Source organism: Dryobates pubescens, chromosome 2 (assembly GCF_014839835.1).
Source record: "Dryobates pubescens isolate bDryPub1 chromosome 2, bDryPub1.pri, whole genome shotgun sequence".
Lineage (NCBI taxonomy): Eukaryota > Metazoa > Chordata > Aves > Piciformes > Picidae > Dryobates > Dryobates pubescens.
Window position 1 is genome coordinate 26,185,029 of NC_071613.1, and position 27,794 is coordinate 26,212,822.

The following is a 27,794-nucleotide window of genomic DNA, read 5'->3' on the forward strand; positions in this document are numbered from 1 at the left end:
TTCAAAAGACAGCACTGACATTTTGGGGTGTCAAATTGAGATCACCTCAAAACAGGAAAGAGCCCTGCCTTTGGCTGTCCCCATGGAAATTCACTGGAGTTTTCTGAAAACTGGTGTTTGGCAGAGGGAAAAGCCTTCCCCTGCTGCAGTGGTTCCCAAACCCAAGCACATGAGTGACTGGCTGAAGATCACAGACTGCAGCCAGGACATGTTTGGGGATGCTTCCTATAGGGCAGGCCAAGCAGGGAATACAACAGCAGCCAAAAGGGATCAAAAAACCCACCCACATAAAGCACACAATTCCAGGGCAGGATGAAGGAACATCTATGACTTAAACATGTCCTGCAATGATTTCACATGTCTTCTGTTGCATGCCACAATGCCAGTCTAGTGGTTCACTGTACACAAGTAAGTCACTTTCCCACTGATGGGAGTCAGGCCACATTTCGACCAAGAACCAGACAAACCCAGTACTGTGTGAAAGTGCATTTATTACAAAGCTAAATTTCTGACATAAACCAATGTCTCTGAACAGCAGCACAGATATACAACAGCCTCTGGTCTCCAGTGCTTGGGGTCTTGAGCCGTCTCAACAGAGCAGTAGTGAATCTCTTCTCAGAGTTGTCAGAAAAGGGAGGGAAATGACAGAAAACAGATACACAGCAACTGGTACAATTTCTTAATTCTCCTAAATTGTGCCTGCTCACAAAAGGAGAAAAAGTGTCAAGGCACTTCACAGAGAGCTTAATGTCTGCACAAAGATCTTGCAGCACACTCTGCTCTCTGCAGGCTGCTTGCCAAGGAGCAGCTGCCACTGTCAGGAGAGAACTGCGTTATTCCTGCAGAGAGAAAACAGGACTGTTTGGTTTAATAATCTGCTGAACTGCTTCCAAGGGCCGAAATGGCTGACAGGTCATGTTAGTGCTGTGCTCCTTTGCAGCCTGGAGCCCTCACTCCAGCTCCAGCGTGCACGTTTGGTCTCAGCTCACACCTTAGAGAGGGTTACCTTCTTCTTCCTGCCTCAGCCTCTTGGAGAGGTGCTCACTGATGGCCATGAGGGGGTTGGCTCTGTAAGTAGGATTGGTGATGACCTCATGAAACCGAGCCACTTCTTCCTCCCTGAGGGAAATAAAATAACATACAAATGCTAAATGCCTCAGGCAGAAAGGACCGAGTGGATCAAAGCAGAATTCATAAATAGTGCATTTCTGTACAGACAGAATGACCCTGGGTGTAAACTTCAGAAAGCAACTGTGCAAGAAATAAAACCTAATTTACCCAAGGGCACAGCTCAAACTGCTGCCAGCTTCATAGGAGCCAGAGACTTGATCTCATGCCATAGAGACAGAAACAATCAAGTTAGTGTCCAGCATCACTTAGCAATGTTTTTTTTAGAGCTTTTCCCTAGTAAATCAGGAACAAGAGACTCTGAGTATCTAGTAAATCACTAAGAATTAAAACTACTCCAGATTGCACAAGGACAAAAGCAGATTCTGCTTTCAAGAACTCATCAACTGACTCTCTTTATTGCTCAACGTGGAGGCCTGGTAATCCTATGTGCAAGAATAGTTAGATACCATGGGAAGAGTATGACAGAATTCCCTCTGCAGGCTTGGTCACAGCTGGTTGCTGTGGAAATGGTCTTTCTTAAAAAGCAAGGAGGAATAAGAAGAGAGCAGGAGTTAGAAAACAAACCAAAACAAATCAGACCAAAACAAACCAGACCAAATCCATCACAAAAAACCCCACAAGTTTTCATGTAAATCACATCCAAGGTGGCCTCCCCACCCCCCTCAGACAAGCTCCTCGACCCTCCACAGGCCAGCAAGACATGCCTCCACATTCTCTGTAGTTGCTATGGATTAGCAGAATGCTCTTCAGCCTTCTGCATGCAGCTAGCTCCCTCCCTAGCATGGCCTTTCCCTTCAACACCAGCCCTGCCCCTGCCAGAGAAACAGAGAGAGAACCCAAACCTGAAGCTTGGGTTGTGGCAGCTGAGGCAGCAAGGTGAGGCTTAGGAAACCTACAGCCCTAACAAACACCCTGGAAAATAAACTCCAAGACTTTCCTCCAAGCTATTCCCTCCCAAGAAGCACAGCCTTCCCAGACCACTGGGGTAGGGTATGTGCCAGAGAGAATCTTCACTGTATCTGTCCAGTTTTGTGCAAAGATGAGGGGCACACACAGGGGTCACTGGCTTGCTGATACAGAAGATTGTGCTGGAGTTGACTATTCAAATTCAGATGTGTAAACAAGTCCCTCCTCAAGTAGTGTCCTTCATCTATGAGTTCTAGCACAATGAGATGTGCAATGGTGGTACTCAAAGCCACGACCCCTGGGTTTCTGCAATGAGCCAAGAAGGGGCGCATCCATAAAGGCAGAACTGAGCTAAAAAGGCATCCCAGCATCAACAGTGCCCAGTTTGAGACAGCAAAAGGTATTCACAGACTTCTATGAAGAGCAGAACTGCAAACTGTAGACTGTTCTCCTCAGCCTCAGTTAGAAATGGAATGGCCCAGAACTGACAGAAATTCTGGAAACAGACATCACAGAAAACAAACACTGTTAGATCACAGTGTCTAGCCCCAGGAGAGCTGTGCTGTGGGGAAATGAAGTTCCTCATGCAGTATAAAGTATCTGAGAGATTATACAGAGGGATAAGGAGTTGCCAGACCAAGCCCAGGAATTATTCAAAAGCATTTAGTGCTTCATTTTACAAGAAAAGGGTTGGCAGATGCCAGTGGCAGTTGTCCTTGTAAGCGATGTATGGCATGTTAAGTTAGCATCCTAGAGATGTTCTAACAGAGCAGTTCTGGATCCTAATGCTACACAGAATTCCATCCACACAACCACAGCAGGCTTTCCTGAAGGGTCTCAGCTAGAGCTACATGGGCCTGGTGTCATAAGATACTCAGCCACAACTGGAGGTTGCAGCTTCAACTCAGCAAGCCAAGACAAGGGACAGGCCACCTGGCTCATAACCAGATTGTCCATGCCACACAGAGGCTCACAGTGCAGACATTCTCACTTGGTACAGCCAGAAATGACAGCTGTGGCCAGGAAGACAAGATAACAGTTGGTGTGGGTTTGTCCTGAAACTCCATAGAACATAGACAGGCCCAAGCTATCACTTTCATTTCAATAATATGGGCAAATTCTTAAAAGAGCAAGTGCAGTTTCCTGTGCTCTCTTTGCTTAGATTTTACATGAGACAGAAATGGAAGTAGACTGAATCCATGTAGAATTGACCAAGTCTGACAGGGCCTAAGACAGAAACATCCTGCACTATGTAAAGGGAAAATTAAAGCTGCCACCTTTCTGGGCCCTCTTCTAGGGCCTTCAGGTATGCAAGAATGAAACACTAACACTGGTTGTCTAGAGAGGCTGTATGATATCCATCCTTGGAGATATTCAAAAACTGGGTGGACATAATCCTGGGCAACCAGTTCAACCTCTGCTGGATCAGATGGCACCCAGAGGTCCCTCCCAGTCTCATCCATTCAGTAATGTTCATCAGGGAATGGGCACTCTAGTAAGGGGGTACTTACAAGAGCCGGTGTTTCTGAGCTTGTTTCATCAGACAGAAGTCTGCTGGTTCTGCCTTCGCTTTTACACAGCTGTGGAGAGAAGAAACAAAACAAGTGTGTGAATGAGTGTTACAGAGAAGCAGTTATTTAGCAATTGCTGTGGAGAGGGAGAGAGACTATGTATTCTGAATCTGCCTTCCCAGAAAGGATAGGAAATTGTCCAGTATGGAAAATGTTCTGAATGGCAATTATGTCCATAGCCAGACAGTAATGGAGATGCAAATTACTTTTGCCACAGATTAACAGCTTAAAAATCAGGCCTGAATGGACAAGAAGTAAATGCACTGCAGAAAAAAACAGTCTACTTAGTTTATAGAATCATAAAATGGGTTGGGTTGCAAGGGCCCTTTAAAGGTCATCTAATCCAAGCCCTCTGCATTGAGCAGGGACACCTTCAACCACCTCAGGTTGCTCAGAGTACCATCTAACCCAACCTGGAATGCTTCCAGGGGTGGGGCATCTACCACCTCTCTGGGCAACCTGTGCCACTGTTTCACCGCCTTCATAATTTTTTCCCTTATATCTGTTTAAACTTCCCCTCTTTTGAACTCCTTGTCCTGCTGCAACAGGCCCTGCTAAAAAGACTGCCCCCATCTTTCTTACAGGCCCCTTTTAAGTATTGGAAGGCCAAATGCTACTTCTAAGCCTGGTCATTAGCTGTCCACACCCAGATCACTTTCTGCTTATCACTAACCTGTGGGTCAAAGTGATACTGTTGCTTAACAATCCCATCAAACTTCTCACCACCACCAGGTGTGTGTCACCTCTGCACATCTCATGTTCCTTGCTAACACTGCACAGCCCCAGCATGGGCAGACATGAATTACAGTGTCACAGTTTCTCAGCAAGAAGACGGCACTGCCAGCCCGGCTTTGGTTCCTGCAGTAGGATCACTGGAGTACAGAGTCACTTACACCGACATAAAGAATGCCAATATTCTTTTTTCCCTGTGAACATACATCCTCACCAAAGGCTCTATAGCCTAAGTCAGTTGCAAACAGATTCTTTAAACAGAATACACAGCAGAGCTTCAGCTTTTGCCACCAAACAGAGGTTTTGAGAACCCATGAAACTGAAAGACAGTGGACTCGTGGGAACCTAGAATGGAGCCCTATGTGTAGCTGAGGCAGAGTGGCAGGTGTAGATCTGCACTCTCTGTACCCATTTCTTATTCCTGGGTAAAATCCAAAGAGATTAGAGGTGTAATCCCATCCTGCACAGGAAGCTGGAAGTACATGATGCCCAATGCCAAGCAGAGAGGCATAGATTTACCACAAAGACAAGTGCTAAGCCCAAGCAAGGGCCACATGGAAAGAGCAGCAATTTCAAGTGCACAAGAGAAGTCACTGGTAGAACTGACATTAAGGAAACAAGAACAATCTGCCATTCTTCAGGATTACACAAATAGAAACAGGAGAAGCAAGTGGGGAACAGGTTCTGCCTGCACAGAGCAGCTTCTCTCCGATTCGCCCTGGGGCTGAGCCCCAGCACACAGCTGAAGAGGGAAAGAGAGTTTGTCTCCCACACCTCTGTTGGAAGAGAGCTTAAGAAGGGCTCTTTCTTTATTTGTGGGTGCTGAGGGCCAGGGCCTCCCCTACCTGATCTGCCCCAGAGTCCTTCAACTTTCTCAAGGTCAGGAAATAGGACAGTCTCTCACCACTTCTTCAAGACAGTAGGATATGGTCTCTTCTTGGCAATCTTACAGGGAACTCCTCTTCCTGTTTTCCACTCTTGACTTGTTAACATCCATCCTTTTTATTGCACATTTTTTCTCTCCATTCTTCCTTTCTGCCTCCTCCCCTGCCACCTATTCCTTCAACTCACTCACTATCATCATATTTCCCTACTCAACCAGTTCCTGCTCCTTTTCTTGTCCATTTTATTCTCTCATAGGGGATCCTGGTGGACCTAAGCTGCTGAGGGCTGCTTTCATCATTGCCCCAATCATACCCGATTCACCATCAACCCAGTGCTCCTCAGGTCACAGGCCCCTGCCCGCCCTGACAAACCCAAACAATGGTGGATGTTATGTCAGCCAGCCTTCACAGCACAGAGCCTGTGCAGCAAACAGCAGCCAGGAAGATCAATGCCTGCATGCTGCTCTATACCCTTCAGTCCCTCTCAAGGTCACCCCAGTACTGCTGGCATTACACAACAGGCCTGAGAGCTCAGGAAGAATGGCAATCAGCAAGAGCAGACAAACAGCTACAGGGGTTTGTGCAGCTCCCGTCACACTGCTGCATCCACTGGGACTGCAAGACACAGAGGAGCAGGAAGCATCTCTGCTCTCCTCATGTTCATTTACTGCTCAGCACAAGAACAATTTCTTGTCCCAGCTTGCCTCAATCACTCATAGAAGCACAGAGAAATCTCTCCTCAGGTTGGATGGCAACCCGCAGAGCAGGAGCTTGCCAAGTGTGCCACCAAGCTGCCACAGCAGTCCCTCTGAAGACAGAGCAGCTCTGCAGAGGGTGACAATGCTTACAGGAAAGCCTTTCTAGAGTACATTCCAGGAAGTATGACACCACATATGCCCCACAGGCTTGTGCCTCTTGGGACAGTTTCCTCTGCAGCACACCACAAGGGCAAAATGCTGCTTCAGACTGTGCAAGCTCACTTTTGCCTTCAGCCATCCCACTATTTTAAAGGGCTTGGTGCTTCTGAAGGCTTTTCAGTTCCATGTAACAGCTCTGCCCTGCTGGTCTGGCAAGTTTGAAAGGCTGCTGCCTGAATTTTCCCCACCAAAGCCATCAGCACACTTGGACCATGTTAGTAGCCCTGTTTCATTACACTTCATTCATTATAAAACAGAATAGAACCCTCCCTGTAATGCGCTCTTACCCATCAGGAGATCAAATTCCTGGAGAATCTAATATTTTATTAATAATGCTGACAAATTACCAGAGTATTACTCTTCATTTATGTAATAATTCAAATCCTATAAAAGCCTCCTCTAATTATTTTAAACACTTTACACACACACACACACCCCCTCACACACAGCCCCAGAAGCCACAAGCCAGCAAGGGGAAGAAGAGCACTGTAGTTCCTCCATGCTAGTACTGACTGCTTTTTGGCTGGCATGTCACAGGCAAGCTGGGTGACATCAGTCAATGCCAAGCTCCCACCTCCAACTGCAGACAATGCCAGGGCTGGGCTTCTCTACCTTGCTGTGCCAGAGCTCCACTGGGCTTCGGCCTCACAGTGGAAGTGAAAACAAAGTCAGAATATGAGCTCAGGCTTCCAGAAGGGCTGCCACACTCCCACTGGAGGCCCAGGTTTGGAGACAGAGGAAGCTGACAGAGCTTCCTTGAGGATGTCAGGCTGGAGATTTGTGCAACACTACCAAATGCTTCCACATGTGCCAATCACCCTCTGCCATGAAGTGTACAGAAGTGAAGAGTGACTGCAGTATCTGGAAGGACCATTCTGGCCACTGGTCTGACTTGAAGCAGAAAGAAGTCAGACCAAAGGAAGTATATAGCCATATCATCTTGTTCTTCTGACCACTGGCATCAAACTTGCAGTGCCTGTAACTACAAGCTGAACTGAAGGGCAGCAGTTTTTCCCACAGGGGTAAGGGAGATACACAGTTTATCCCTAAATGGCTCATACCTCTTGGGTGGCTTCCTGCTCCTGCCACCTGTGGTCAGGTCAGAGAGCTCAGGTAGGGCTTCCATCAACAGGTGCATGTCTCCCACTACAGGTGTTGCTTTTCTCTTTGCTTCAGCTTTTTGCTTCTGTTTGGCTAGCTTCACACTTTCTATTTCTGAATGAGAAACAAGATGTTACTGCAGGAAGGAGAAGTGTTTGCATGAGATAACTCATGAGCTAAGAAATTCATAGGCTGCTTCACTATCTAGAGGAACAACAGGCCAGAAGTGATTTTAACCAGGGAAAGACTGAAAATAATGCAGGTGGGTAGTTTCCTCCCTTGCTTTGTTTGCTTGTAACTCTACACATCTCCACAGATATTTGCAATGGGAAATGAAATCCCCAGACTGATTTTGTCTGTTTCCACCCCCTGCACCATGGTGTGTATGACTGTTCATTGCTTACAGCAACATGGCACAGATGTCCTAGGGGGTGGGAAAAACACATTGACCATGCATGGAATTGTAAGACAGAAAGAAGTGCAGAAGAGACAAACCAAAGACAGTCAGTTCCATATGTGGTGCTAAAGAGTCACAGCCCCATCTCTGCTTTGCTGTTGGGTCAAAGCAATGGTCTCCTAGCACAGGTAAAAAAGATATACTTAATTTCTGTTGTTTACTAAGTTTGGAGCAAGTCAAAGTCTCACCTTCATGACTCATGTGGAGCTCAAGTAGTCAGATGTTGGATAAACTGCGCCCTTAGAAATGCACTGCATTGAGTAGCAGACACAGAGGCAGCTGGCTTTTCCTCAAGACCACGTTTAGCAGTCTCCCTGCAGCAGTTCTGAGCAAGGCCCTACGAATGTTACAATGGTCTCCCTCCTTGGCCATAGGAGGTGGGCATTGAATGCTGCAGGCTTCTGCCTCAGTCCTCAAAGGTCTCTGGTATAGAAATAGGTCTAAAGCACCAAACAGCAGCAGGCCCCAGGGTAAGTCCCCCAGAAAATGTTCTCCAGAACAGCCCACAAAATCCCAGCACTGCTACAAGCCTCCAGCTGAGCTCCAAGACAACTCAACCTGTCCCAGAATCACAGAATGACTTAGGTTAGAAGTGACCTTAGAGATCCTCCAACCTCCCCACCATGAGCAGGGGATGCCTCTCAGCTAGACTTGGCTGCTCAAGGCCTCGTCCAACCTGGCCTTTAAACACCCCCAGGGAGGAGACATCCACAACCTCCTTGGGCCGCCTATTCCAGAATCCCACCACACTCATACTGAAGAACTTCATCCTAAAATCCAGTCTGAACCTACTCTCCCTCAGCTTAAAACCATTCCCCCTTGTCTTACTGCTAGACACCCTTAGGAAAAATCCCTCTCCAGCCTTCCTTCTGGTATTGGAAGGCATCTGTAAGGTCTTCGCTAGAGTCTTCTCTTCTACAGGCTGAACAACCTCAGCTCTATCAGCCTGTCTTCATAGCAGATCATCTTTGCAGCCCTCCTCTGGACTCACTTCAACACCGAGTCCTTCTTATAATGGGGGCACCAGAACCGGACACACTATTTGAGGTGGATGCCACCAGAAACAACTAGAGCTCAGTGGGATCCATGAGCTCCTTTTCCTTCTGCCAGGTGATCACCAGGCCTGGAAACCCCCAAACAGTACCACTGTGATGGAGGACTCCACTTCCTCTACAAGCACCCAGTGAAGGCTGCAGCAGAAGAGCAGGCTTCTGCTTATTGCCTTGGACAACAAGTGTATAGCAAGGATGAGCCCCAGTGCTGAGCTAGAAACTTATTGTCTGAACAGGATGGAGCTCAGTGACAGCAGCTCTGGAGCCAAGCTGGCAACACAGTGGGAGGCAATGGCTTCAGCTGCAGCATGGCCACAGAAGCAGGACTAAAGCAGCCAGTGCCATTCTACAGGCAAGATGTCTCCAGCCATTCTGGGTCTAATCCTGATGCCCATATTCAAGAAAGCAAAACTCAAATTCACTGGCTAGCTGCTGGCTCCTTTAATATCTTGGTCTTGTTTGTTCCCCAACTTAGCTGAGGCAAAGAGCAACAGTTTCTTGTGAACTGCAGTTTTGCTGTACATGGATGTTTGTGACAAACCTGGATTGTAAACGCTTCTGCTCACAGCAAGCCCTGCCAAGAAGACAGCTTTCTGCTCTGCATCACTTCTTTTTTTGGTCTGGCTTTATGAAGCTGACTACTTCAGTGCTTTCATAAACAGTATATGCTCAAAATTTTCAGACACCTGATTCTGCACAAACATCCCAAATTCTTTTCCTATGAAGTCTTCTTCAACTGAAGAGCCATGCAATACATGTATTTTTAAATGTGCATACTTCTAATGTCTGAAGCATTACATAGGTTTTTTTCCCCTCTCTAGTCTCTCCTGAGATGATTTATTGTAATGGAAGGAATCTCCAAGTTTTGCATTTGCACTACTGGGCTGAACTTTAGTTCCCAGGGTCTTGGCATTCAATGCCATAAAGGCAGCCCTGGGTCAAGAAGAAACAACAAACTCTTGGGAAGATTTAGGAAAACAGAGATGTAATGACAGCAACTTCAACAGTCCAAGCTGGGTTCTGGTTTGGGGGGCAGATTACAAAACCCACAAAGAATTGGCAGTTATCTGCATCAGATAATAATCAGTGTGTCTCTGTTGACTGCAGCTCTTTAAGGTCACAATGTCAGAATGCCAAGTTTCATTTAAAAATCTCCATCTCTGGAAATGTCAGTTCATTTTGCTGCTCTAGCTAATAATAATAAATTTCTTTACTGATGTTTATATAGGCTCTTCCCAGCTTTTCCCTTTTCCTCAAAAACAAGCTACATAGCTGATAACACTTGCTGACTTTTCTTACAGAAATCCCTTTGTGCCTCTGACCCCTAGCAAAACGTTCACTAGTGAATGCTGGTATTCGCCAACTGGCCACATGTTTAGTGGAGAAATCAAGAGAGACAGCAAACTAGGTATCTGTATCTTTTGTATCTGTAAAGCACTGCTACTATCTTCTAAGACAGAGATAATTTGACCTGAAGTTTTCGATCTTGATGATCTCCTCAAAGCAAAGCTTCTACATTTCATTTGCATTCCCTCATCTTGGCAATTTCAGAGCCAAGAGAGGAGGAAAGAGGCCAGGACAGAGCCAAAATAGCATACATGATCTTGAGAAAGACTGAAGCTACAAAGGCACATACACAGGAGGGCAGGATTAAGAGTGTGTAGGGGCATTGCTCCTGGGCTTTACCAAACTGGTTGACCATGTATATGGGAGCAGAGCTGACATCCAGCTACAGGATCATGCCCTCTATTTCTTGCAGAAGACATGAGTCCCAGGTACTCCTCTTACTGCGGACGTCATTAAATGCTGCTGAGGACTTACCTTCCTCCACAGCAGTCAGAACAGTACCTCCTTTCAGGAGAGGGAAAGTTCAGCTGTGCTCCAGCAGTCCCCTCCTCTGTTCCCACAATAATACCAGACAAGGAGAGACCTTTAGGAGCATCAAAATCACAACCAGCATGCCAGATGCTAGGACTAAGCACAGCCATCTACGCATTGTGCCCAACAGGGACACCAAGAGCTGCAGGTGTCAAAGGCACTTGAAAGTTATTGGTTGGTGGCAGGGAGTAGGTTTCCTTCACATTCACAGTGTTATCAGCTTTTTTATGTAACAGGAGCCCAGTGAAATCACAGGTTGATGGACTTGAGTTCAGAGCTAAGGAGCAAAAAGCATATGCTGTGGCAGGAAGCCATACCCCTCAGTGCCAGACACAGTCTGTTAGCAACTCTGCCGGGCAGGAAGATGTTAAGGCAGAAGCCTACCCCAAGGTGGCAAGAGGAGTCGCTCTGTTACACTGAGTGTCTTTTACTGTGCCAAGATACTCAAAGCAAAGCTGCAGACACTTCCCACAGGAAAAAAGCATTTCTGCCATGGGCTGATTTTGTTTAGCTTGTATTTCACAGCCTTGAGAAAGGCCAGACTGTTTGGTAAGTGGGTCACTGTCCTGTGACACATGGGAAAGAGCAGTACATAACCAGCAGTGTCCAGACACCTCCCTTACTGAAAGGCAGGAGGGCCCACTGCAGGCTTTTATCACAGAGCCTTGGGATTAGCTGGTGGCTGCACAGCGTTCAGCTCCAGGCTGTTGTACCATCCCTGGAGCTCCTCAGGGAGGAGGAGCTCCACTATACAGCTAGTCAGATCTGTACCAAAACTTTAAAAGATAGAGAAATGGACTAAGTCTACATGGGCACAGTGCCTCATCTAGATAAATAAAGATTTCATGTAGTCACTTACACTACATGTGGAGGAAGACAAAAAATAAGTTTGAGGCAATGACTCAGTCTTGGTGCTAACACTGAGAAATAGTATCTGGGGCTTCTAGCCCATGTGCTGGGGAGCAGATATGAAAAATAAGCATTCAGCCTCCCGTGGCACTGCCCAATACTGCCACCCACACCCATATACAGAGAGATCCCGCAGAGGCACGCTCTGAGATGCCTGCAGTACCACTGTGCTGTGGAGGAGTACTTACTTTGTAGCCATCTTTCTTTTCTCAGCTTCATTTTTGTTTTTTTGGACAGAATTGGTTTCTCTTCTAGACCTAGAGGAAAATAAAGACATTAAGATGGAGCTTGGCTCCTGCACACAGATTCAGTGCTGGACATTTCCCAAAGACAGCAAAGTCTGTAATATTTTGTTCAATCCTTGATGCTTTTGAACTTGCTGGCAGGTCATGCAGGCTGCAAGCAGACCTGGGGCTACACTGCACCTCAGCTTTTAGCAGAGCAAATCAAACTCAGCTCACAGTTGGTTAGGAAATAAGAAAAAGGCATCTAGATCAGCAACAGCACAAGCTGTGCTTTCTCAGGCTAAGTAGCCCTTGCAAAAAAGCTTTTTGAGAGATTCTTGCCCCATGTCCCACAGCCCTGCATGAACCTGACCTGGGAGCTGACATTTTCTTATGAATACTAGCTTCAAGTGATGGGAAAACCTCTAGGTTCCAAAACTGGGAGCAAAAAAACAAGTTTAAATCTGAAAAAAATGCAGGCTAATAAAGCTAGAAGGAAGGAAAAGACAGGCTCCAAATATGTGAGGGTAGGAGGGGAAATGGCAACCTGACATAGCTATCAGCATCTGCCTGCCCAAACAAGGGCCTCATTGCTTGCCCAGACAGCACATGGCAGGGAGGGGAAGGACTGAAAACAGTCTGAAATACACAGATCCGTGGCAGCCCTAGGGAGCAGACTATTACCGACAGCTTGTAAAAAAAGGCTAGAACCTCCTATATACCAACTTCAGTATTTGGAAACCAGCTGGTGATCACTGATATCCAAACCCAAGTAAAACAACGCCACAAATATTTTTACTGTAGACCCATTGCAGACACTATAAAATTTTATCTTATCTCCGGACTTCGGTCAACTTTCTTCCTGAAATGTGCTGGGAATACTTCTACAAGAATGCCTCTAGAGCAACAAGCTTCTCAAAGACAACTCCTCTCACTTCAGTTTATTTTTGAGCCTGGAAAAGAAAAAAATACCCCCAAAAGAAACAGGGGAAAAAACATTTTGAAAAAGGAATTTGATGCAACTCTAAAAATAGCTTACTAAAGACAACTTCTCTGAAGCTGCAAATCTTTCAGGATTATTTAAACAAAAGCAGGATCACAATTTAGTGACTTCAGTATTTTAAGGTGAGATCAAGCCTGCTGGGGCCAGGGGGAGTTTTCTATAAAGCCAACAACCACCACTATGTTATTGAGTTTCTAGAGAACACGGAGAACAAAGCTGTAGCTTTCACTGCCTCATGTCCCAGAAAAATACACTGCTGCAGTCAATACACCCAAGAAGCAGCAAATAAAACCATGCCTAAAAGCTGTCACTTATTTACAGAGCTCAGGGATGTCTTGAAGGGTTTGTAAGTACTGCTGCTGCAACCCATTTTTCTGTCTTCTGCAAAAAGCACTAATGCCTGGATACCCTGCTAGGTCCAGGCCAGTAGGACAGCCCCGCAGGGATGCAGGGCCAGGTGATAAGAGGGACAAATATCTAATCACATTATGGGAGAATTTCCTCTACCCCTTTGCTGTGGTATCAAAGCAGACGCTAAAACAACTAACTCCATGTTCCAATAATCAGCTCCCAGCTACCCCCACTTCTGATCACCCCATGTTTCTGTGGTTTTAGGGAAAAAAGAAGATGAATCACAAGAGGCCAAAACACAAATCACATCCCAGTAATGTCTGACAGCTGCCTGCACCAGACACCTCCGCCCTGCCTTTCTGGCTGCCCAAGATTGCCCAGATTTCAGTGGCACAGTGCCGGGAAGATTTGCCCCCTCATCTGAAAACACGCTCATTACTTCATTGGGAAAACAGTGCCCATTGGGATTTGTAATGAAAAGGAATACAAAATAAAATTCAGCCAGCTGGCCAATTCTAGTAATAACATCAATTCAGATTTATTTTTTTTCTTCCCTGAAACAGCAGTGGATTATTTAAGGAAACACAAAAGCTGTTTTCTTGGCAGAAGCCCAACCTCACTGCAGGCTGGGGATGATGGCCGGCACCCAGGCAGGCAGACGAAGATCACTGGAAGGGTGGGGAGAGGGGAGCCAGATCCCTTCTCTACCCACCATGAGCAAGGTGGCCAGTTTCTCTCCTTTTCCACTGCCTCCTTCCCAGACACATCCATTTCACATATCCTTCCCTATCACTCAAGAGGTTGTTCTGTTTCTGGAATGTGCCAAGTTGTGTTTGGCAACTTTCAGTGGCAATGCCGAGTGCCAAAGCCACTGGAAACCCGCTGGAGAACAGTGAAGGCAGAATTTAGCTAGTTAATTAACAGCACAGACTGTCCCCAAGGTAGTCTTTTATTTTTATTTAGCTTGCAAGCACCTCTGAGATCAAAGCCAGACCTCAGCTCCAGTTTAATTATTTCTCTGTGAAATCAGAAGGCCCATTCCACATCTAATTTAACAACACCTGCCTCTGAAATATTGTGCATGGAAGAAAAGCGAGGAAAACCCACTTACACGAGCTTACTTGACAATTATTCCTTCTACCAAGGATGAGTTTTCTCTTCCTTCTGATCTGTGCAGTACAAAACATCTCAAATACAGTTTTGAAAAAGAACTCCTTTTTACCTGTGTTTGATACTACTCTTGGCAATTCTCAGGACCCTGCTTTCATGGCACACAAGCAGATTCTTTTTTGGAGTAGAGCTTCTTTTCATGAAAAAATAAATGATTGTGTCTTACTGGTAAAGGACTCCTTCAAGTCCTCATTTTATCCTTTCTAGTCATTCAGAAAGAAGCTGGACTAGGTTAAAGCCATAACACTGCAGACTTCCCTGAGCCCACAAAGCTTCACTATTTAAGTTTGACTCCACAACTGAGAGGCTTCAGAGGATTTCAGAAAATCACATTACTTCAAGGACTCAGCCTTGAACAGAAATAGAATCACAGCATCATAGAAACATTTTGGTTGGAAGAGAACTTTAAGATCATCAAGTCCAACCATTATCTAATTCCACCAAGTCTGGTGCTAAACTATGTCCCTCAGCACCACATCTCTGTGTCTTTTAAACACCTACAGGGATGCAGTTTCAACCACCTCCCTGGGCAGCCTGTTCGACCACTCCTTCAGTAAAGAAATTTTTGCTAATACCCAACCTAAACCTCCCTTCGGGCAACTGGATGCCATTTCCTTTCACCCCATCACTTGTTACTAGGGATAGACCAACACCCACCTCTCTACAATCTCCTTCCAGGTAGTTCTACAGAGTGTTAAAAGTCTCCCTTCAGCCTCCTTTTCTCCAGACTAAAGAACCCAAGCTTCCTCAGCCGCTCCTCATAAGACCCGTGCTCTAGAGCCTTCACCAGCTTCATTGCCCTTCTCTGGACACACTCCAGCAACTCAATGTCTTTCTTGTAGTGAGCAGCCCAATGCTGAACACAGTACTCAAGGTGTAACCTCACCAGTACTCAGTACAGATGGACAATCACTTCTCTGGTCCTGCTTGTCACGCTATTCCAGATACAGGCCAGGATGCTGTTGGCCGTCTTGGCCACCTGGGCACACTGCTGCCTCATATTTCATCAGCTGTTGATCCACATCCTCAGGTCTTTCTCTGCCAGACTGCTTTCCAGCCACTCTGCCCCAAACCTGTAGCATTGCATGGAGTTATTGTGACCCAAGTGCAGGACCCTGAACTTGGCCTTGTTGAATCTCATACAACTGGCCTCAGCCCATCAACCCAGCATATGTCAGGTCTCTCAGTAGACCTTTCCTACTCTGAAGCAGCTTAGTGTCATCTGTAAATTTAGTGAGGGTGCACTCAATCCTCTCATCCAGATCATTGATAAAGATATTAAAGAGAACTGGCCCCAGTACTGAGCCCTGAGGAGCACCACTTGTGAGCAGCCACCACCACTCTTTGGGCATCACATTTGTCAATCTGTAAGCAGAAGTTATCAAATAAACCTTTGCCTGTGCAATGCCACACAAACAGAGGAGGGACCTTCAGCACTGGGCATTTGCTCCTCACCATGCAAAACTGCAGTGAAGCCTCAAGTCCTACCTTTGGCACAAGCTATTGCAAAATGGCATGTGGTATTAAATATTATTCCCAGAACTCTGACAATACACAACAGTAAAGCTGTTGCTGCTCAAAACATGTACCATGTAAACTGAAGTTAAATAACAACAGATGTGTTAATTTTAGTCTCAATTGCGTAACAGCAGCAAAACTAAGCATATGTCTACAGCTGTGAGATGAGTCCACTCCACTACAGAAATTCAGAGTACATCCAAAAGCAGAAGAATGGGTGTGGGTTTGGGTTGTGGTTTATTGTTTAGCTAAAAGCTTTACATAGTATCACTTGTAAACTGCCTGATACCGTTTTACACTGGAAGAGTCTAGGAAATGGTAAACCACAGTCTTCTGGGGCAATAGTGGTATGACCTGACAGATGCCAGTGCAGAACCACTGAAGATACTCTTTTTCCTATGGGAAGAAAGTTGAGGGGCAACACAAACCAGGCAGAAAGTCAGTCAAAATACCCTCCAGCAGAAGCAGTGCTCTACAGGAGCTAGCTTGGTGGCTTGTTGCCCTCACCACGCCCAACAGCTCAGCTTCCAACCAGGCAACCTCCAGCTCCACTTCTCCTCCAGAATGCACTGACATGGAAATATCCAAGGAACTTGGGTCATTACTAGGACCAGGGCTTGGAGGTGGCAAGAACAGAAGCAGAGCACTGATATCCACTCTCTTTACATCCTTGCTCCCAGGGAAGCCCCTAGAGACAGCTTGATAGCCTGTACTGTTTGAGGACTGTTAGGGTTCTAACCAGTTCAAGCCCTGCCACCCTGAGCAGGCTCAGGAACCAGTGCTGGAAGAGATGACAGCCCCTGCTGGGACAGGCCAGGTTTCACCATGGATACAGTATTTGCTTTTTATATTCCAAAACAAGCTACATTATTTTTGTTCACACTTAATCATTACACTAGCACACAAGCTTTCCTCCTGCCCATGAGGAAGGCATCCTTCTTAAAGTGGCATCTGCATTCTCAATCATTCCAGATCCCTTGGTTATTTAAAGCTGAGCCTACTTCCAAGCCCAGCATTACATTGAGACACAGAGGAACAGTGCAGCTCCTGTCCTCACACCAAGGTCATGTCAGGCTTGGTAAACATCCCCAGGCTCTGACCAGCTACAGCAAGGGCATGAAACCTCCTTCTGCAGAAGAGCTGAGACTCATCTCTAGTTAGCTGCATAAGCACACAAGTGACATGCCATCTGAAGCAGGAGCACTTCCCCTCAGGAGGTGAACAAGAAGTCACAATCTGCACAGTAGCCTGAAAAGCAACTCTAGAGACAAAAGTCTGTCTTCTCAAGCAATGTCTTAAGCGCTGCAGGCATGCTTAGCCTCTGTTGCAAGTAAAAGTACCTTTTCCTTCTCTGCCTGAGGCCTCTTTCTCTCCTCAGAAGTCCTTGCTCTTCCCACCTGCATCCTCGCAGCAGCCCTTCCTAGTACAGAGGCTGACATTTCAAGGATCAGTCTCAGATAGGCACCAAGTGGATGTTCGAGCTGGTCCCATGTCACTGTCCTGAGAACTGCTTTTGCAGCTGGAAGGCTATGTTCATAACCAAGGCAGAAAAGAGGGAATGTCTCCAGGCAACCTAGATTTCTGAACAAAGTATGCCATGAGAGCTATAAAATGCCCAGTGTGATCCAGATGCTTGGCAGTACCAGTTCATGGCCCAGAGAGATCCCATTAATCACTGTAAGCCTCCCAGTAGAGAAGCTGTGGCTGCTGCAGTGAGCTCATCTCATCTGCCAAGTCCCAGGCTCCTCCCTGGGAAAAGTTATCTTTTGCTCTTTGAAGAAGATGTGCTTTGCAGTAGTTATTCTCCAAAAAAAACACATATAGGGTACAAACATGGTGGGGTCAGAGGGAAAAAAGAGCCACCATGATTTCAGCCTTCTTAGGGGATAAACATCCACAGAACTTGCGCTGAGGGATGGCCATGTGGCTTCTGGTTTACTTTGTTCATGATTTTCCACTAGTGCCTTTCCTGTATTACACCTGTGAACACCTTGGAGGGCAGCAAATTAGGTCTGAATCATCACTAGTCCAGGGCACTAAAATGCTTTTTATTTCCACATACATTTTGCAGCTGGTTTTGTAAAGTTTCTCACAAAAGAACTGAAAGAAATCACGTATTTATTGTCAGCATGTCCTACTGAGTCATTGGGTATGCAGTGAGACTAAGAAAGGAGAATGAAACACAGGATACCAGACAGACAGCGCCACTGTCTGATACCAGACTTCTCCCTTTCCTGACCAGGAAAGCATTATGAGATACAACCAGAACCCACAGGAGACAAAACAACTATAGAAGCTTTTATAGAAGGCCCCTACAGAAAGAAGAGGACTTACCTACAGTAGGCAAAGGGAACCAAGTACTGAACTCATCTTCCAGAAAGCCTGGCTCTGGCAAACACAAGGGGATGAATTGTAACTATTTGCCATTTACTAGAGCTCTTGAAACTGCAGGCAGAAAGTACCTTTTTTTAAAACAGCCTTTTCTTTAAACTAATTTATCCTTATTAAACTGCACAGACACAATTTTGCCTGAATGCAAGTGCTATTCCTCAGCATTCCTTCTTCCTGTGGCTTACTCATTTGTCTGTCCCTTCTTCTGGGGTTCTTGGATGACTAACTACTACAGTGAGCAACAGCCAAACCAGCCTCTGTGCTCAGCAGACTTAGAGGTACCCTCTTGCTGTCCTTCAACTCAGCCCAGAAGCAGTAAATGAGACAGCTTCTCACTGCTTTCTGAGATGCTTCCCTAGTCAGAGAAAAACACCATGTGGCAGAAAGTGCGACTGCTGAGGATGATGTTGCACCAGTGCAGGAGCTCCACACTGCTTGCTAAAAAACATGTCCCGAATTGTGTATCCTCACCAACCAGAAAGATGCTTGGATTCAATACATCTTTGTAAGAAAGGGTGCTAGATTAATTTTTCCTTATTTATCTTCACACTTCTTCTGCATCCAGACAAAACCAAATCAGTCCTCAATACTTCCTGAGCTTCGAAAAGCACAAAGCAAATGCAGAAAGGCTCACCTACAGGCAGATGCCCTGCGAAATGCATGCCATGTCAGAGACTTTGCAGGACCAAGTGTGACTTCATTCAGGAAACAAGGTTTTCTGCTTTGGGAGAATGAGTTTGCTTTCAAGACACTTCAATGCCCTCTAGCCCCTTCTTATGTTCAAAGAAAAAAAAAAAAGGGGGGGGGCTGGGGGGGGGGAGGGGAAGCAGGGAAAGCAGGGAAAGCTGGTGTACGTGAAACAAGTGTAATTTCTTCCAACAAAAAGGCAAGAAGTCTTCCAGAAGTATTCTGGACATACATGGTGCAAATCAGATACTCTGAGTTGTTGAGGAACGGCGTACCTGAAAAAGCTGACTTTTTCTGTGCTTCCTCTGGCATGTATTTTCTTTCTGTGCAGCCCCATAAACAGCTTCAATACAGTAAATTTTATGCCCATCAGCTCTCAGCAAATGCCGCCGTGGCTTCTAGCCTTACAAAAGGTTGCTCAGTCCAAAGAGAAGAGAGGCAAAGGGTGAAGATATCAAAGCATTTTCAAAATACTCCCACCATCTCAGTTCAGATTTCTTTCAGGTTTCATGACAAGCCATCTTGTCCTTCATACACACCCTTCATCTGATTACAGCAAATTACATAGGAACAGTTACAGAACAAGAGGATTTGCCATGTCTGCATGCGAGAGAGAATGAATGGCAAAGCCTCCTTGCAATCAAGCTAATCCAGGAAACTGCAGGCCTGCAGCAGAGCCTTGTTGCTCCCACACTTGGACAAATTTCACCATCTCCAACCTCCTGCCTTGCTACTCTTGCAGAGAAACCCTCCCAGACAGCTTCTTAGAGCAACTTTATGGCCCCAGTCACCTCAGAGAAGACAGCCAACCAGGTATCTTTTAGTTTCATAGTCCATGTAGAGGCCTAAGAGTCAAGTCTCCAAGAAAGGCAAGACAGTAGAGCTGAAACTAAATGATGTTTCAGGTAGTGCCAGGGGAGCCTGGAACCACAATGCCACCACACATTCCTCTCCCTCACCTAAGGGAAACAAGTCTGATCTGCCTAAGATACTCCTTAAGAACATGAACAAGTGCATCTCTGCCAGATCTCAGGTTAGAAAGCTGGTAAACTTGTAAACTGGCATTAAGCATTATATGTTTATTCTATTCTATAAAGCAGCTTCCTCTGTTGTAGTTTAGATATAGGGGGCATAGGTGCTATTCAAAGCTCTCAAGACCTGACTCGCAATGCAAAGCCTAGGAGCACAGGCAGCCCTTACAAAGCCATTTATAAGCATTAACCTTAAGGAAAGGCTTAGAGGGAGGGCAGACCACACACTGCTACAAGGTTCTTGGAACCTCTCCATTGAGCTGGATGTGAAGTCCTAACACTTTTAAAAGCTGCCTGTGCAATTAGTGAGAAATATCAAAACCAAATCAAGTGGTTAGGACTCATCACCCCCTGAACAGCTGTGATGGGTGTGCTCACACACACTGTCACAACCTTCTCCCAACAGAGCTTCCTCTGAGCTCAGTGCTGTAGTTCCCCTCCATCTTCCCCTTCTCCACCTACTTCCTCTCCTCCACATCACATGCTTGCTTCCAGATAAGCAACACAGAGCAACTGACCAACTGGACAGCATCTTTGCAGAAAAGGCCCTGGGGATTCTGGGGGCCACCAAGTCAAACATGAGCCAAAAATGTGCCCTTGCAAAAGCAGCCAGCAGCATCCTGCAGTGCTTTAGAAGGAGTGCCGCCAGCAGGTCTACAAGAGATGATCCTCCCCCTCTGCTCAGCACTGGGGAGGCCACAGCTGAAATGCTGGGTCCAATTCAGGGCTCCTCAGTACAAGAAAGTTAAGCACTTACTAGGGTGAATCCAGCTAAAGGCAAAAAAGATGATAAAAGGACTGGACCATCTTTCACTTGAGGAGAGGCTGAGAGTTGGAAAATGAAGTGGCTCAGAGGAAGTTCTATCGATAAACAAACACTTGATGGGAAGGAGAGAAGAGCTAGTGATTCCCAGTGACAAGAGGCAGTGGGCATTTATTGCAACACTTTGTTTTGAGATAATTTTATTTTTTTATTAACTCTAAGGGTAGCCAAATAGTGGGACAGGTTGCCCAAAGAGATTATTGAGTCTCCAGGTGTCCACTCATGGAATTATTCAGAAGCTGGTCAGACACACTCCTGGACAACCTGTTGTATACGACCTTACTTGACCCTGCTGAACTAGGATCAGCTTGAGAGGTTCCTTCCAACCTTAACAATTTTGTGATTATGTCCAACATCAAAACCGAAAAATTCAGATAGTTTTCACAGGTGCCCCTACTTTCAACACCTCTGTAGGGAGGCTATCATTTGGGAAAGATACCTGCTGTAAAATTAAAACACTTGCCTGACATGGCATGGGAAAGCACTGCAGAAGACTTTTCATTCCTACCCCGCTGCCAATTCCAAAAGATCAGTGCCACCAGGGGAGCACACAAGCTTAGCACATGTCAGCCCTTGACTCCAGCATAAGCACATGCTGATCGTTCAGGGTAGCAGGGTTTTGTTTTCGGTGAGGCAAGAGCACTGGGGCTCGTGACAGGGCACAACCCACACTCCTGACTGTCCAGCATGATACAGACAGATCCATTCTCATGTGAGCACATCCTCTGTTTACATGCAGTGAGGAATGCACACAAATCTTTGGCACCCCATTAGAAGAGACTTGCCCTCCAAAAAACAGTATTTGAAAAGTCACCTTAGCAACAGAATTCCTTCAAGCACACATCTGTAAGGCAATGACTCACAGGTTTGCTATTGCAACCTGAAAACAAGGTACTGGGGACATGTGGAGGTGTAGTTCTAAGCTGTCTTTACCTCCTACAGCAAGTAATTTTAATGTTTGTACAAAACCACAGACACCGCTGAGGTGGACGCACCAAACTGGACTCCGGGGAAGTCCACAGCATGGAACAGCCTGGACAGCCGGCAAGTGCCCTTCCACAGAAGATAAGGATTTATACTTTAACAGCAAAGGAAAACACATGCATAAGATATCTTTCTGTGGATATTGCAGTTCTGGTAGAGAGCAGCAGGAAGAACAGAATAAAGTTTCTATAAAAGATTAAAAAGTAATAAATGAGTGCACAGGAGTGCGAGAGCAGCTGAAGAGAAGCAGCAGGACCATGGTACCAGAGCCTTGTCCAGGCTATGTAATCTGGTGCTGAGGGACCTGGCTTAGTGGTGACCTGGCAGTGTGGGGTTAACACATCAAGTTGGACTTGACAATTTTAAAGGTCTCTTTCAACCAAAATCATTCTGTGATTCTGTAAATATCTGAATGAAATTTAGTCTGAGACCAAACATAATTCACACTTCCCATGGGCAGCTTGTCTCCTTACGGCTTATCAAGGGGAATGCTGAAACACTGCTCTGCTTTCTGACAGGCTTGTAGGGCTGCAGGCTTGTATTTTAAAGAGATTTTTCTCAAATTATCCTTTGCATTTATGCTAATAAGATTACCTTTGACAAGTTTGAAAATCAGTAGCTCAGTACCTTCTGCAGTATCATACAGTGAAAGATCTAGATCTTAAAAGTGTTACACTATGTGATTTTACCTGGTGCTTGTAGTTTATGCAAAATGCAAGATAACATTAATTTACTTTAATTTCCTTCCATTTTAACTGGATATTACCTAGTAGACAATTAAATGGACATTCTCTAGGGAAATCATCCTTTTCCAGCTACTGGTTCTTATGACCCCTCTTGCATTTGTTTTGCACCAGGGGAAGTTTAGGCTCGAGGTGAGGAGAAAGTTCTTCACAGAAAGAGTAATTGGCCAGTGGAATGTGCTGCCCAGGGAGGTGGTGGGGTCACTGTCCCTGGAGGTGTTCAAAAAAAGGATTGGACGTGGCACTTCAAGCCATGGTTTAGTTGTCATGAGGTGCTGGGTGATAGGTTGGACTTGATGATCTCTGAGGTCTTTTCCAACCTTATTGATTTTATGATTCTAATGGGACTGCAGACAAAAGACTTCTGTTTATCCAAAATACAGATTTTAGTGTTTGACAGTTTTATATAGTTTAAGCTACCCTACACCTCAGACAATTTTGTAGCTCCTGCAAGTAGTGCACAAGAGGCATTTCGGCATTTATTCATGTTTATGAACACACTCATGCATTCACCATAGCTGCATTTTAACCACAGGTATTTTTTCCTCAAAACACCCAGCAGAGAACCTCATTTTGTGCTCCCTTTTCCTCATTGCCAAAGCAGTGGCCTGATGGGATGCTGAGGGAAGGAGAAAGGGTGAACAACAATAAGAAGGGGGAGGATAAAAGCATTTAAGAGTGCTCAAAGGAACTGCAAAAGCACACAGGGCAAGACTTCCACGGCAGACAGGCAAATATGTCACTGTCAGGTGCCACTGCAGCACTGGCAGCAGACCAGCTGTACACAGAAGGATGTGAGAGACAAAACCTAGAACAAGTTGTGTAATTGCTTTCTGTTCCTCAGGAATAACAGCAGACACTACCGTATGCTCCTTGTGGAATCTCACCTTTCCCCCCACCTCTCCATATAATAGCTTTCATGGATCCATTGGTTTGTTGTTAGAAAGACTAAGTTTTCCTCATTTCCTTGATCCAGGTTTAGCATTTCAAGCCATTTTTCCTTTCTCCACTGTGAAACACATAACATGACAGAGATGTAGACAGACTGCATCATCTGAAATTATTTCTTTCAACTGAAATAGTGGAGGATGGCAACCACACTGCACTCACCGTGTGACTCAGTGAAACATGCATCTGCAGGGGCCTCTGCCTTAACCAACTGACAAGGCAGGGATGTAGCCACTAGGAAGAGCTTCAGCTGGAACTTTCCTCAGATGGAACTGGACAAAATGAGGCAGGCTCAGCCATTTTGATAGTGCTGCACAAAGGCAGCACATACTTTACCTTCCACAAGAGCAAGTAGCAGGGTCCTGCTAAATTGCAATGGTGATGACTTGAACAACCACTTAATTGGTTAGTCCAGTATTTACATCTCCAAACATCTTAAAACCTTCATAATAAAATGATTAGCTCAGAGACATTGCAGTAACTAAGCAGGAGGGGTGCAAGGAGAAAGCTCTGCATCTTCCACCACATTCAGTGAGATCAGACTATGAGAAATTTTCATGATGGTTGTAGCACTGCAGAAGCCAGCCAGGACACTGGAGGTTAAGCACACAGCTTGTATTAAAGGCTGCCCCTGACCAAAGGTTTACAAAGATTCTTGATGGACAAAATCCAATGTGAATGGGTAGCAAAACTTCATAGCAGACAAATATTTTTTCCCATCTGTGCTTCTCAAGCCATGTATCCACAATGGCTTTCTGCAAGTCTAAAGGAGGCACAGGAGTTGGAGCAATGGAAAACACCATGGAGCAAAAAGGACAAGTTGCATTTATTTGCATTCTCTGTGATGTGGAGAACTGGCAGAGCAAGGCATCTTACAGCAAGCAGCTATTCAGCTCCTGAATCTGGTCAATCACCAACAGATACTCTAAGGGAGACACCAGCATTTTCCAGGAAGCCCCCTGAAGGTAAGGTATTAACTGGAAGTACTCCAATCAGATAAGAGGATTTAGCAGTAACCACTGAGGTGGCATAGGGCTTCTCCTGGAGATTTATGGCCAACAGAGAATAATGAACAGGAAGAGGCAAGAAACAATGTACTAGCAAGCATAACTGCGCACAACTGAAAGAGCATGTATGAAGTGATAGGTAAGAAGAAAATGCCAGGTACCAGCAGAACAGCTACACCCAGACCACCAGTGGCCAAGGGGCACGCACGTAATAAAAGGCAAAACTGAAACCAAAACACAGAACATCACTCCATGGTCTCTCTATGCTCTTCCTCTCAACACACACAAAACACTACTTAAGCTGATAGGTGACAAACATTACTGCAATTACAAACTGTTACGTATAATTACTGAACTAATTTGACTGCTGAGCGCACTGTGATCGATACTTAATTATATTCCCAGGCAATACAACTATGTCAGCCAAAAACTGAACTCAGTAAACAATGCACATACATAACTTCAGGGTAAAACCAAAACCATCACAAGAACATCAATAGACGGGACTTTTGTACAAGAGTTTCAGCAGCGTGCACAGAGTAGAGAGAACAGATCACACCACAGATGTCTTCACAGTGAAGGAGAAAGAACTGAACCATGAAGGTCAAGAGATGTCAAAACTGGATGAAATCATAAGTTCAAATGACAGGAAGATATGGATGAAGCTCTTGCACAGAGAGAAGGTGAGGAGGAAAGCAGGAACAGCCAGGGAAGGGGCCAAAACAAGGGCATTAAGGGGAGATGGACATCTACATGACACCATTAAGTGTACATGAGGTTTGTCTTCCAACAGACAGGGCTGCCAGGTAATTGATGCCACAGCAAAACCAAAGCACACAGAAAGCCCACCCTGGACAGATGAGGCAAAGAGATGCTTTCAGAATGGCAAGACGACCATCTCTGTTCCCAGACTGTTGACCTGAAGAAGCTACTCACTCAAGACTTCTCCATAGGGCACATGACACACAAACAAGAAAGTTTTTATCCTCTCAGCAGTGGAGGAGGAATTCAGAGACACATCAGAAGGCAGAGAAGATCTGGAAGAGGATTCCCCTCACCATTACTTCCTCAGTGTTTAGTTTGCTAGAGGGGTGTTATGTACTACACACCAGCATCTTTTCTTTCAGAAGTATCTTCCCTTTTTTGTAACAATCAATGTTTTGCAGAAATACCTGAACCTGTTACTTTTTAAACATGACAGCTGACCCAAAAGTAACATCCAAGCCTGGTATCTGCATCCCATGATTCCCTGTGGCAGCCACTATTCCAGTGGCAACAAGGACTTGAACTTGCCCAAACTAGAAGACTGCCTAAAATTTATTCCTGAAGCCCTCCCTGCTTCACATTGAGAAATGGAAGGACACAAAGGAAGCACATTTGTGAAACAGGGAGAAATTCTATGAAAACTCTTGAAGATCCACACAAGCATTCTTCCCTGCTGTTTCCCTGCCTCTCCTTGTGAGATTTTCTAAATTGGCATTCAAAGTGTGCACTGCCCTCCAGTTGTGCAGAACCCTCCCTGCTGGTGATCTCTGAGGAAAGGGATTTGCTGGATAGCCCAGACTGAAAGCATTTAGTTAACACTCTCATGGCAAATAGCTATCTCAGGATGCTTTTTTGGCAAGATAGCTTCTTCAGAAAGCATAGGGGATGCTAGATCAATGGGAAGGACCATCTTGCCAGCATGGTTCAGGAAGCTCTATGGCCTTGAGCTCATTCTCTCTTTAAGTTCAGAGCACAGCAGCAGAGATATGACAAGGAAGCTAAAATGTCAGTCTGCTTTCCCACCCCAAAAGACCTTCCATTAAGCAAAGGAAGTGCTTCAGCATCTATAATCAAGCTGGGATTCCACCAAAATGCACATTCCAGAAAAACATGTCAGGCAATAGATGAAAAACCTGAAGCAGAGCCAGACACATCTTAAGGTAGGCAGTCCTCAGCCTCTGCTAGACTGTGCAGGAGAGAAGGAACCTTGAAATAAACTCTCTGTTCAGTAAATCTGCTTTCTTGGCACACTGGCAGCTTCTTCCACTACATGCCTGTACAGGCAACACTTCCAGCACACCACTCCAAGGTGTCTATATGCCAACATTCCACCTACTGTTAAAGTGATTGCTCCCATTCACAAGCAAATGCCCATCAGAACACCAAGAAGAGTCACTTCTGCACAAGCACCTTGCATTCACATAATAATCAGAGGAACCTCCTTTCAATACAAATAGAAGAGAATTAATTTAAATCTCCATCATGGCTACCTAGCCAGGTCCAGGTCTATGAAGAAGGGACTGTACCTACAGACACACACAAACTCTGCTATGATGCTGGCAGGATGCTCAGGGGTGGTTTGGGGAGCAGGGAAGAGGTCTGGAAGATGCTGTCTTGCTCCAGGGAATACTGAATGCAATATTGAATTGTTCATCTCTAATGGAACGAGAGAAAAAATAATCAATTGTCATTGACTTCTTTGTTAATGACACAGGGACAAGTCTGATTACTCTGGAATGATCAACATGCAGTGCGCAGCAGTATTGATACCAGTGGCATTATCAACACATGACATTTGGAAACTTGGCACAAAGACAACAGAAGACAAACTCCAGGAAAGCTCAGCTTTGCCTACCAAAGAGCTCACTGCTGCAATAGCCACACCTCCCTTGCATCCTCCTACCCCAGCTCTGGTGTGGACCTCCAACAGAAAAACCTAGCTCGCTTCCACCCAGGTTAGTTTTCTGCTAATTTAGTAAGCTGAACCAAACCAAGTCAGCATCAGGCCAGGAAGACACATGGTCAGAAGCAGGGGGAGGAGGAAGCAGGCCGCCTCATTTTCAGCAGTGGCAAGTTATTTGAGACAGCTGGACTTCAGCCATGAGGTCTAAAATGCCCATAATCTATTTCAGAAGTTAAAATTTATTAGCAGCAATTTATTAGTCTTTATTCTAGCACGACATAATGAACACACAAGCACTCTAAGTCCCCTGGACACAGAGGAAACAGGGGAGATCAAAGGATTTGCCATTACAGCCTTCTTCAGCTCACTACTTTGTTTTTCATAACAGTTATTAGGCACTGGAAGTTTAAAGTATCTACCTAAGCATTTCAAGGAAAGTGCTGCTACATTCCCCCACTCTTTCCTGCTGGCTGCTGTCAAAAGATGGGATTGCCCAACTTGGCTACCCTATTGTTCTGATGTGGTACACCAACTCATATGTCAAGCTATGTGAGGGGGGTGAGAAAGATCTTGTCACAGTAAAAGGTTCAGCAGTGACAGCACTGAGCAAGCCCCGAGAAACAAACTTGAAAATCATTGCTTGATGCCTCTGGCCTAAAGATCTAATTACAGTAGTAGGGCAGGATGTTGGAAATAAAGTAGAATTTC

The 27,794-nt window shown here is 45.5% G+C and overlaps 1 protein-coding gene across 1 annotated transcript in view; it reads right to left on the reverse strand.

Annotated features, from left to right (window-relative positions):
• Window positions 1-493: 493 nt before the first annotated feature.
• The window catches only part of SLX9 (SLX9 ribosome biogenesis factor), a 48,891-nt gene continuing 21,590 nt past the window's right edge, over window positions 494-27,794 (reverse strand). The window contains exons 3-6 of the mRNA XM_054172513.1: window positions 11,727-11,795; window positions 7,203-7,356; window positions 3,549-3,617; window positions 494-1,119 (exon numbers count right to left, since the gene is read on the reverse strand). Coding sequence (XP_054028488.1) covers window positions 993-1,119; window positions 3,549-3,617; window positions 7,203-7,356; window positions 11,727-11,795 — 419 coding nt within the window. The 3' untranslated portion in view covers window positions 494-992. The remainder of the gene's footprint in view (window positions 1,120-3,548; window positions 3,618-7,202; window positions 7,357-11,726; window positions 11,796-27,794) is intronic.